This window comes from Medicago sativa, chromosome 4 (genome assembly GCF_051527215.1).
Source record: "Medicago sativa cultivar Bolivia chromosome 4, Bolivia_mono, whole genome shotgun sequence".
NCBI lineage: Eukaryota > Viridiplantae > Streptophyta > Magnoliopsida > Fabales > Fabaceae > Medicago > Medicago sativa.
The window spans coordinates 88145494-88157619 of NC_140752.1; the positions used below are offsets into that span (position 1 = coordinate 88145494).

Below are 12126 nucleotides of genomic sequence, written 5' to 3' on the forward strand. Positions count from 1 at the left end.
CCTTTTAGCAGCATGTGATTGTTGTTTTCCTCGACTTGAATACGCTAACTAATTCTTCAAAGAAACTAAAGGCAAGGCATGAGCATGAGATAGCCACGACATGACTCAGAAGGTGACTTTGGCAATAGTGACGAAAGAAGGTGCATAACACAATTAGCATCCGTTTCTACTAAACCATCAACTTACAACGATTTACTTGTTGTTGATCTTTGTTTCTTTACCAAATGAACATTGCACAAGTTGCAAGGACATGGATTCTTGGTTAATTTCCATTGAAAGGTTCCTTGAATTTGAACTTCTTTTGGATCATTGTCACTGCGCCTCTTGAAAACTTTCATGTTCTTGGCTCAATAGTCAATGGCTTGTGAATTTCAATTTTCTAAATTGATTATTCTCAGCCTGAGATTGCTGCTTACTTCTAAATTGATTTAATAAACACACTGAACTCTTAATGCATGAACTAGGAAATAATCCACAACCCTTGGCTGAAATATTGGCATAATCATCAGTTTCATGCGCCTCATATATTGTGCTGTGAGACCTCTCACAGCAACAGCAAGCATTAAGAAGTGTATGTATCATGATTAGGAAATACTAAAATTTATTAATTAATTTCAGACGTAGTCCCCACGGAATTCTCTTTCTCTTTTCTTAATTAATTAACTTGCTTACTCACTCGTTTGCAAAAACTTGGATGTATTGTAGACAATTTGGAAATTTCATAGCACATGCTTAGAAAATAATAGGGCAAACATCTATATGTGAGGTGCTGCCAATATACACATCCTTAGTGTCTCTTTTGTTAGTAATTCTGTGGAATAAATTGACCAACAAAAATTATATTCCATGACTAAACCGACTATCTAAAAATACATTGAAATAAAAGAGACACATGTGAATGTGTTTGAAATTTTGATACATTTATGCACCAATGTGACATCGGATTAATTATATTTTCAAGGTTTAAAACCACGGTTCACCCGAAATTAATAGGGATGAACATTTGAAACAGAGTGTGTAATGGTTCCTTATTTCGATATATCACGTTGAAATAGCTTGACTTGTTCGACTAACAAGCAACTACAAAACAGTACAGCGTGTGGCTCCTTATCAAGAGACAACTTCCTTCTGTTTATCATGAAAATAATACAGTCTAACCTCAAGCTTTGTAATAATCATTTAATACAATCTCAAAATATGATTTGAGCAGTGAGCCATAGATATTGCCTTAATCACTTTCAAAAAATCACTCACAGTTTAGTGAAATTATAATGACATGATAATTGCGAAACCAAATTGGAAGCAATACAACAAGTTAAAAAGAATGACTTGATGATCACTATATGATGATCAATATCAACTTAGTGATAGAACCCATTATCTATGTTTTATCCATTTATTTTTAGACATGGAAGATGATCCTTACCAAAAGTCACATAGATTTCATTTGAAATTACTTAAACTATTAAATAAAATAAAATACATTACAAATGAAATCTACATATAAAATTTAACATAGCTCAGCTCATATTTTCTATATTTTTACATATATTTCATTCTTCCAAACTTACACGCACCCTCGATTATTTAGAGTTAAAGCATATGATTATTTATTTTTATGTATTGATTATAAGTATTGATTAGTTTTTTACAAATGTAAACTGATGTTTCATTCACAGTAAAAAGAATTTAGCATGAAAACAGAGGTCAAAGCAAAAGTAGTACCTTCAAGCACACATATATACCCTGATTTCATAGGTTAGCCACTATAATAAAGAATCTAAAGTAAACATAACAAAAGAACTGAAGTCCAAACTTAAAGCTTTGCAATCCTCTAATACCATCCCAAAATATGATTTACATTCGATCCAGCAAAATAGACATTTTTCATAAGCAACTTCACTACAGCTTGGCCATCAACAATAACTTTTCTACCATTTGTGAAGGTCGAACAAGATCCATGAAATCTGCCATGAACAATATATAAACTTGATAATACCCTCAAATATAAATTATAAATTAATCATAATAATAATATTAGCAGCAGTAGTTAGAAAAATAAAAACAAAGGCAAAAGAATACCGTGAGATGGAGAGAAATCCTGGCACAATAGACGGGGAATCCAGCATAAAATTTCAAGGGTCCTCCTTTGAATGTTTTGACAGCACAGTCAAGATAGCCAGTGTATGGATAATTCCCATCGGCATCAGGTTGCATCTTTTTAATTTGAATCATCACATATTCAAATGGTAAGCTACAAGCAGCTGCAAAAACAATAGACACAAAAATTCCACCTGAACAGGATATTCAGATGCATATTAGTGCTCATATAAGGAAGAAATCGTGGAATGCAAATAAAATGCAACAAAGAGCACCAGACAAAGTTCAAGAGATAAATTGCAAAAGCAATAATGAATCAAAAGCATACAAAAAAAGGTGAAAGACTCGATTAGTACAAGATTGAATCATTTAGCTCCAGCAGCCAAGGAGGATAAATTAAGCCAAATTGAGCCATGAAGTTAAGATTGACTTATTTAGTTGAACAATTCAATTTGAACTAGGTCTGGCATGGATAGCTCAACTCATTCAACACTACACGAAATGGTTTTTATTTGAACTGGTATGTTATCTTAACTTTTAAGCAGAGAATTCTTGCAATTTAGGCTTAAAAGCATTTCTCAAATTCCAAATAATCAGAAACAAACATGGAGTATTTCAGTTTATTGCTATCAAGATTATATCTAAAGGGAAAAGCAAAATACAACAAAAAAGGAGTAACTTATTACGTATCAAATACCTACGATATACATGAATCTAGTTTGCTGACAAGTGACAACACCTTTCATTAAGGGGAGAGATTAGGTATTCCAACCAATTAGCTAGTAAATAGAATAGTTAATATCGGATAGTTGAACCCGAAAACCGCTATAGCTTGACAGTGGATTGTGGGAAAGCCCAACATTATACATATATAATAAAGCTAATGAAATATACAAAGCCAAAAGGACGGAACAGGCAAAGACTATATCTGTTGGCAAACTTTGGCACTCAACACTTACCAATACTTTTTGAAACAGGCTCAAGTAAGAATTCTTACCAGCCACAGCAGCCATTTCTTCCAGACCAATTGTATCCTTGAAGAACTCAGCACATCGAAAATACAATGCAGAAATTTGAAAGATAGAACTTCTTAGTGCAGTAAGGGAAAGATCTTGCCATAGTGACAGGGGATGAAATGCTTCATTTGCCAAGTTTCTGAAAAACATTAAAACCCTGAAAGTAAGTTGAAAAGATAAAGGATGCATTGATTAAGAAATGCAAAGGACTCACACAAAGCCTCATAAAGAAAACCCCCAAGATATTTGTGTGCATGCGCGCGTGTGTTTGTTTGAAGAAAAAAAGAAATTCAAAAGTCCCTACTCATAAGTTAAAACAGCAGTGGGAGAAGAAAGCTGTAAAAGAAATTTCATCATAAATTCAATGTTTACAAAAGTGAATATAAATCCAATTGTGATGAATGATGTGATCATAACAACTTACACAAATGATTCAAGTCGAGCAGTGACAGATGCATACAGCTGGAGCAACATAGCTAATAGAGCCTGCATGAAGTGATTCAGTTTAAAAACCGGTAGATTCATACCTCAAAGTAAAAATGACAACCCAAACCAAAACCTAAAATGTCAAAACATTGACTCATAGTTCATTAAGCACATTTTAACAAGTAAACTGAAGTATCAATGCAATTGAAATTATCATTGAAGATTAAGCAAGCAAAGCAAGGAAGTATGATACAATAACAACTTTAGGCCCAAGTGATCATTTGGGCAAATAGTCATTTTTGTCCCTGAATGTGTAACGAGTAGCTACAATAGTCTCTCAATATATCAAAATTCCAAAATAGTCCCTAATTGTATACTCTTTTAGTCAAAATAGTCCAATGCTCTCATAATACCCTCAAATATAAATTATAAATTAATCATAATAATAATGTTAGCAGCAGTAGTTAGAAAAATAAAGGAAAAAGAATACCGTGAGATGAAGAGAAATCCTGGCACAATAGACAGGGAGTCCAGTATAAAATTTCAAGGGTCCTACTCTGAATATTTTGACAGCACAGTCAAAAAAGCCAGTGAATGGATATTTCCCATTGGCATCAGGTTGCATCTTGTTAATTTGAATCATCACATATTCGAATGGTAAACTACAAACAGTTGCAAGAAAAGCAGACACAAAAAGTGCACCTGAACAGTATATTCAGGTGCAAATTAGTTCTCATAAAAGGAAGGAATCTTGGGATGCAAATAAAATACAACAAAGAGTATCAGACAAAGTTTAAGAGATAAATTGCAAGAGCAATAATGAAATAAAAGCATACAAAAAAAGGTGAAAGACTCAATTAGTACAAGATTGAATCATTGAGCTCCAGCAGCCAAGGAGGATAAATTAAGCCAAATTGAGCCATGAATTTAAGATTGAGTTCTTATTTAGATGAACAATTCAATTTGAACTACGTCTGGCATGGATAGCTCAACTCATTTGACCATACACAAAATAGTTTTTATTCGAACTAGTGTGTTTTTCTATCTTAAAACTTTTAATCAAATAATTCTAGCAATTTAGGCTTAAAAGCATTTCTCAAATTACAAATAATCTGACACAAACATTGAGTATCATAATACCTATGATATACATGAATCTAGTTTGCTAACATCACATCTTTAAGGGGAGAGACTATTAGAATAGTTAATATAAGATAGCAGAAACCCAAAACCGCTATAGCTTGATAGTGGATTGTGGGATGGCCATTCTTGTACAATACATAAACATAGTACACAAACAATACATAAATCCAAACAGCATACATATTTTATAATAAAGTTAATGAAATATACAAAACCAAAGGGATAGAACAGGGAAAGACTAATATCAATTGGCAAACTTTGGCACTCAACAGTTATCAATACATTTTGAAATAGGCTCAAGTAAGAATTCTTACCAGCCACAACAACCATTTCTTCCAGACCAATTGTATCCTTGAAGAACTCAGCACATCGAAAATAAGATGCAAACATTCGAAAGATAGAATCTCTTAGTGCAATAAGGGCAAGGGTTTGCCATAGTGACAAGGGATGAAATGCTTCAATTGCCAAGCTTCTGAAAAACATTAAAACCTTGAAAGTAAGTTGAAATGATAAAAGATGCATTGCATAAGAAATGCAAAGGACTCACTCATAGCCACTGAAAGAAAACCCCTAAGATCTCATTTAATGGAGTAAGGTCCCATTTGTGTGTGTGTGTGTGTGTGTGTGTGTGTGTGTGTGTGTGTGTTTGAAGAAAAAGGGAAATTGAAAAGTCCCTACTCATAAGCTAAAACACTAGTGCCAGAAGAAAGCTGTAAAGAAATTGCATTATAAATTCATTGTTTACAAAAGTGAATATAAATCCAGATGTGATGAATAATGTGATCATAACAACTTACACAAATGATCCAAGTCGAGCAGTGACAGATGCATACAGATCGAGCAACATAGCTAATAGAGCCTGCATGAAGTGATTCAGTTTAGACACCGGTAGATTCATACCTCAAGGTATTGACTGATAGTTTGTTAAGTAAGTAAAAATGCAATTGAAATCATGAACGAAGATTAAGCAAGCAAAGCAGGGAAGTATTAGTATGATACAATAAAAACATTTCTGGGCCTAAGTGATCATTTGTCTCCAAAACCACTGCAATATTTTCCTATATATGCAGTGAACATTTCTACCACTTCATTTTCCTTAATTGGTTTCGTTCAATTGACAATGTTGCAGACATTTAAAAACTAAATGAAGAACATAACTCTAAGTAAAGAATTTCAGAAGAAACAAAACGAAACTCTATATTAAAGAAACCTAATGAATGATAAGTAAAATGCATTGAAATTGAAATCAAAGGAAGGGGATAAAAGAACAAGAACCTTAAAGAAGGAGGAAACAACACCCTGAGCCTCGGTGTTGGGCATGGTGTATGGGAGAAGCGCGTTTTGAAAAGCAAATACACTTCAAAATCCCGAAATACATGGAACCATGTCACTGTTCATATATATAGAAACTCTTACTCTCTCTATTTTGCAAACTTCCGATGTGGGACTTCACTTCGTTTATTTTTCAAAACTTTAGTTATAGGAGTACATTTTGGTTTAAATTCAAGTAAATGAAGTGTTCTACCCTAGTAAATGTTTCTTTTAATGCTAAATAAATTAAGTCATGCCACTTCAACGATTTTCATTTTACTTTGACGAAAATGCCACTTTAACTATATTAATTTTTTTTTTGAAAGAAACTATATTAATTAATTAATTTAATAAATACATCCAAATTTGTTTTTCATATTCAAGATAAATTGATAGCACTCCCTTTATTTCTAAATAGTCGTCATAGTTGGACACATGTAATACACAACTTTGACCATTAATATATTTAATTAACTATAATAAAAAAATATAAAAGTTCTCGTAGACTTTAACTCGGTTGGTAGAGATATTGTATCAAGGCCTTGTCTAACATGTGCAACATTGCACATGTTAAAACAGTTAATAGTAGTAACTTTTTCTTGGAAAACAACAATTATTTATTCAAAAAAATTTATATTTCATATTAAATGTACAAGTTTTAATACAAAATTTCTATTTTAAAAGACAAAATGTCCTATTTAACCAAAAAAAGACAAACTTTATCCTATTTAATCTTGTTTTAAAAAAAAAAATCATCTTTTCCTAGAAAAACTTTTGTTTATTGTCATGAAGTTAAATGAAATTACATTCAATTTTCTTTCTCTTCTATTTTCTCCATAATCAATAGCAAATGAAATTATTTTTACATTTTCCTATAAAACTTATTCCAATAAAAACACAAAAAATTATACTCCAGATTTTTATGTTTTAGTTTTCTTAATAAGTATGATTTGATTTTTTTTTTGTTTACAATTTGGGACAGAGAGAGTATTGAATTGAGAGTGATAAAACTAATATTAATTAGAGTTATAATTGAAAAAACTGCAATGATAGGTTGACACCCTTAATGTGTACACTTCATTGTACCACTCTGGAAAATTTATGTTAACCAAATATATGGTCTGTGTGACCACATTTTTTTAGTTGTATGACTACTATTTTTTCGGAATTTATATGGTTAACTAAGTGGAAAAATAGTGAACAAGCGCATTTTAGTTGCGTGACCACATTTTTCAGCTTCTAAATAGTGGTCACGCAACTGAAAAATGTGGTCGCCCAGACCATTTATTTGATTAACTGAAATTTTTCAAAGTAGTACAAAATGATGTACACATTAAAAGTGTTAACCTATCTTTATTCTTGAAAAAAAAAAGTAGTTGTTGTTACATTAAAAAAATAGAATAGATCAATTATTTTAAGACAATTTTTTTTAATTATTTTAGGACACATGGGAGTAAAAAGGTGATGAGTTTATTTAGCATTAAAAGAGACATTTATTAATGTAGAACACTTCATTTATGAGGTTAAGTCCCACATCGAAAGTTGGCAAACATAGAGAGAATAAGAGTTCCTATATATTTGAACAGTGACACTGTTCCTTATATTTCGGGGTTTTGAAGATTTGAAGACTCTTCATTCATCATGCCCAAGTCTGAGCTTGTTGTTCCTTTCTTCCTTATGGTTCTGTTTCTTTTTCCTTCCTTTGATTTCAATGCATTTTATTTATTTATCATTAGGTTTATTTTTATTAGGGTTTCTTTAATGTTTGTTTTTGTCAATTTTCATTCATGTTTTATGATATTCTGTTTTGAGGAGGACCATGCAGTGTCTTGTCTAGTTCTCTTACTGTGTTCCACAAAGTTAGCGTTTTGATGATGAAATATTGAACACATAGTTTTTGGCCATAGTTCTTCTAGTGGAATTGAAGGGGATTTATAGATGTATGAATTTAGTGGTGTCTAAACTGAATCACTTCATGCGTGCAGGGTCTATTGGCTATGTTTGTCGGGTTGAATTTATTTCTCGCTTTTAGATATGCGATTTATGGATCCATTGCTAATCTACTCTTATCGTTCATGTAAGTTGTTATGAATTATGATCACATTATTCTTTTTTGTAAACAACATTATGCTGCAATTTATTTTAGATCTTTCTTCAGACACTGCTATTTTGGCTTCTGAGTTTCCCTTTTTCTTGAAAAGGATATGTTTTATTGGTTTTCTTTCTGAGGCTTTGTTTGAGTCCTTATTATGCAATGCATCTTTTATCGTTTTAACATACTTTAATGGTTTTAATGGTTTTAATGTTTTTTTAGAGCGAATGCAACTGTGCCTGATGTTAAAAGGGGTCTCTCACGAAAGAATAATGTTAGCCTTTTTGTATTAAGAGCCGTTACAGTGACTGCATGCTATCCTCAAAGTGTTGAGTTTTTCACAGATACTGTTGGTCTTGAAGAAATTGCTACTATGGTTGGTAAGTAATCTTACTTGAACTTGTTTCATAATTTATTTGTAAGTGTTGAGTGTCAAAGTTTGCCAACAGATATAGTGTTTGCCTGTTCTGTCCCTTTGGTTTTGTATATTTCATGAATTTTTAAGTATATATGTATGATGTTGGGATTTTTGTATTATTTGTGTACTGTTTTGTTTTTGCAATTGCGTCTATCACACTACATCGGTTTTGGGGTTCAGTTATCTGATCATAGTATCCCGTGATCTCTCACTCTCCAAATAACTTCCTGACTTACTATTCTATTAGTAGCTAATCGGAGGTTTTACCTAAAAGACTCTCTCCCTAATTTAGATGTGCTGTCGGCAAACTAGATTCATGTAGGTCATAGGTGTGTTGTGATATGTATCAAGTAACTCCTATCTCGTTGTATTTTTGCTTTTTCCTTTGGATATAGTCTTGATGGCAATAAACTGAAATAATTCATCTTAGATTCTTAGTTCATGTGTCTGTTTTAGGCAATCTTAGTTCATGTTTGTTTCTGATTATTTGCTATATGAAAAATGCTTTTAAGCCAAAATTGCTCAAACTCTTTGATTAAAAGTTTGTTGACAAAAAAACATACTAGTTCAAATAAATACCATTTTGTGTTGGGCTGATCGAATGAGTTGAATTATCCATGTCAGGCCTAGTTCAAATTGAAGTGTTCAACTGAATTAGAAATCAATCCTAACTTCATGACTCAATTTGGCTTAATTTATGAATATACCATGCCACAAATATGGAAACAAGTATTTTATAGAAAATATATTTATTTTTGCCACAATATTAACCCACCAATTATATAATTGATGACAACAAGATATAAAATATTCAAGATTTGGCAGCACCAAAGATATTCATTCTTAAAAAGGGTAAACACTACGCTTACCACTGCTAACTCGAATTTGATAGACTTTGGCATTACCAAATAGGCTGAGAAGTTCGAAAACTCTGAAATCTCTCATATCATAACTTTCGCAGATCTCATGTAAAATGATTTTAGCAGAGGCATGGCATAGGGATGGTAGTGAAACTTCTTGTGGTAAAAAACTACAATAACTGAATTCCTTGAGTTTCGATGCAGAACAACAAAAATTGATACGACTTCTAGGATAGTTTTTATCATAATAATAATATGGCATATCAATGTCATGTTGAATGGAAATGGTTTCAAGTAAAGGTGCAGATACATAGACATAAGATGCTTGAAAAAACCAAGCGCAATTTTTAGACTCAAATTTTGTTAGGAGTGGGAATGTAAGCCAAACTGTGCGGCGAAAGTCGGTTTGGAATTTGATTCCACTCAACTTGAGAACTTTTAGGTTTCTAAAAAGAGTGTATTCGGTGGAAATGGGAAGATTAATCGAATCAGGGACCAATTCCAATTCTTCGAATGGCGAATGAGAACCAAGAAGTACTTGGTTAACAAAGCTGGGAGAGGAATGTTGGTGTAGGAGAGTTTGGTGAGGGAAGTCCAACGGTTTTTCCATCTCTTAGATAAGATAGAAGTGCGAATTGCATCTTTGGTTGGGAGAAAGGAGAGAATGGGAATAATTATGGGTTCAGAAAACTTGTTGCAGAGTAATCTTACTTGAACTTGTTTCATAATTTATTTGTAAGTGTTGAGTGCCAAAGTTTGCCAACAGATACAAGTTTGCCTGTTCTGTCCCTTTGGTTTTGTATATTTCATGAATTTTTAAGTACATATGTATGATTGGGATTTTTGTAATGTTTGTGTACTATGTTTTGTTTTTGCAATTGTGTCTATCACATTACATCGGTTTTGTGGTTCAGTTATCTGATCATAGTATCCCATGATCTCCCACTCTCCAAGTAACTTCCTGGCTTACTATTCTATTTACTAGCTAATCAGAGGTAGTACCTAATAGACTCTCCTCCTAATTTAGATGTGTTGTCGATAAACTAGATTCATGTAGGTCATAGGTGTTGTGATATGTATTAAGTAACTCCTATCTCGTTGTATTTTGCTTTTTTCATTTGGATATAGTCTTGATGGCAATAAACTGAGATAATTCATCTTAGATTCTTAGTTCATTTATTTGTTTTAGGCAATCTTAGTTCATGTTTGTTTCTGATTATTTGCTATATGAAAAATGCTTTTAAGCCGAAATTGCTCGAACTCTTTGATTAAAAGTTTTGACAAAAAAACATACTTGTTCAAATAAATACCATTTTGTGTTGGGCTGATCGAACGAGTTGAACTATCTATGTCAGGCCTAGTTCAAATTGAAGTGTTCAACAGAATTAGAAATCAATCCTAACTTCATGACTCAATTTGGCTTAATTTATCCTCCGTAACTGCAAGCTGCACAATTTGAAGTGTTCAACAACTTTGTCTGATGCTCTTTTATTCATTTTATTTGCACTTCAAGGTTTCTTCCTTCATTGGACACTAATTCACTGCTGAATATCATGTTCAGGTGCAACTCTTGTGTCTATTTCTCTTGCAGCAGCTTGCAGTTTGCCATTTGAATATGTGATGATTCAAATTAAGAAGAGACAACCTGATGGCGAAGAGAAATATCCATACACTGGCTTTGTTGATTGTGCTGTCAAAACATTCAAAGCAGGAGGGCCTTTAAAGTTTTACACTGGATTCCCGGTCTATTGTGCCAGGATTTCTCCTGATGCCGTGGTATTATTCTTTTGCCACTGTTTTATTCTTCAAACTACTATTGTTACTATTGATAGTACTATTATTATTAATTTAAAATTTATATTTAAAGGTATTCATAACTTTATATATTGCTCATGCAGATGCTATGTATCTTCATGTACCAACTTCACAACTGGGAGAAACTTGTTGATGGCCAAACAGCAGTGAAGTTGGTTATGAAAAATCTGTATATTTTGCTGGATGAAATTGTCAAGGGATGAGATTTATGTGAAAAACTCATCCGTGAGCATGCTCACTCTAAATTTTAGCTGAAATGAAAATATAGAAAATATGTAATGAGCTATGCTATGTTAAAACTTTGTGCAAGTTTTATTTTAGTAGTTTAAGTCATTTCATATGCTAATCTATGTCAACTCAGTGTAACTATATATTCGTTTTATGAGCATAGGCTGTTTGTTTGGCACTTGGTAAATCAACTTATTCAGCATGCCTACTTTTATCCTTACATCAAATACCATCTATATATGTATATGGCTCACTGATTTTAAACAATTTGTGAAAATGTTTCTCTGTCCTTAAAAGGTTTATAATGTGAATAACATCAGGGGTATTTCTGATGCAGTGAGGAATTTTACGATTTAGGGGGTAAACTAGTGGGAAAAGCTTTTGTTGTTCTTGTTGTAGCCTCTTTGCTCATTAATGCTACCTCTGTTTGGCGTGAATACTATTTATGGTTATCCTTTTTTTTTTTTTTTTGCTGATGCCAGGGCTGCTTGGGAAAAGCTTTTGTTGTTCTTGAAGTTGATCATCAAATCATTCTTTTTAACTTGTTTTATTGCTTCCAAACTGGTTCTTCAATTTGTTTTTTTTGAATGGCAAATGTAAATAGTTTGTTTGTTCGATTAAGATTTACTCATTCGCCTGGGTTTGAATGGCAAATGTCATAATGGAATGTGTAAGTATCAACTATATACTTACACATTTCATTATGACATAACCATT

The 12126-nt window shown here is 32.5% G+C and overlaps 2 protein-coding genes across 2 annotated transcripts; one reads left to right on the forward strand and one right to left on the reverse strand.

Moving 5' to 3' along the window:
- Positions 1 to 1747: 1747 nt before the first annotated feature.
- LOC146933342 (uncharacterized) lies at positions 1748 to 6109 on the reverse strand. The gene is made up of 8 exons (XM_085705135.1): positions 5961 to 6109; positions 5483 to 5544; positions 5000 to 5157; positions 4033 to 4244; positions 3541 to 3602; positions 3098 to 3255; positions 2083 to 2294; positions 1748 to 1967 (listed from the first exon to the last, which is right to left on the reverse strand). Exons 1-8 carry the CDS (start codon positions 6003 to 6005, stop codon positions 1932 to 1934), a joined length of 945 nt encoding a protein of 314 aa, XP_085561261.1. The 5' UTR covers positions 6006 to 6109; the 3' UTR covers positions 1748 to 1931.
- A 1422-nt stretch (positions 6110 to 7531) lies between these two features.
- LOC146933343 (mitochondrial dicarboxylate/tricarboxylate transporter DTC-like) lies at positions 7532 to 11596 on the forward strand. Its single transcript, XM_085705136.1, has 5 exons — positions 7532 to 7676; positions 7982 to 8073; positions 8311 to 8468; positions 10928 to 11142; positions 11265 to 11596. Exons 1-5 carry the CDS (start codon positions 7638 to 7640, stop codon positions 11382 to 11384), a joined length of 624 nt encoding a protein of 207 aa, XP_085561262.1. The 5' UTR covers positions 7532 to 7637; the 3' UTR covers positions 11385 to 11596.
- The last annotated feature ends 530 nt before the right edge of the window (positions 11597 to 12126 follow it).

Bases quoted from the DNA above. Each gene is read 5' to 3' on its own strand.
- LOC146933342 (XM_085705135.1), bottom strand. From the start codon at position 6,005: ATGCCCAACACCGAGGCTCAGGGTGTTGTTTCCTCCTTCTTTAAG. The intron at 5,545-5,960 runs GTTCTTGTTCTT...CACTTCATGCAG, and splicing joins TTGTTTCCTCCTTCTTTAAG to GCTCTATTAGCTATGTTGCT. The intron at 4,245-4,999 runs GTAAGAATTCTT...TATACTGTTCAG, and splicing joins AGAAATGGTTGTTGTGGCTG to GTGCACTTTTTGTGTCTGCT.
- LOC146933343 (XM_085705136.1), top strand. From the start codon at position 7,638: ATGCCCAAGTCTGAGCTTGTTGTTCCTTTCTTCCTTATG. The intron at 8,074-8,310 runs GTAAGTTGTTAT...ATGTTTTTTTAG, and splicing joins AATCTACTCTTATCGTTCAT to AGCGAATGCAACTGTGCCTG. The intron at 11,143-11,264 runs GTATTATTCTTT...TTGCTCATGCAG, and splicing joins GGATTTCTCCTGATGCCGTG to ATGCTATGTATCTTCATGTA.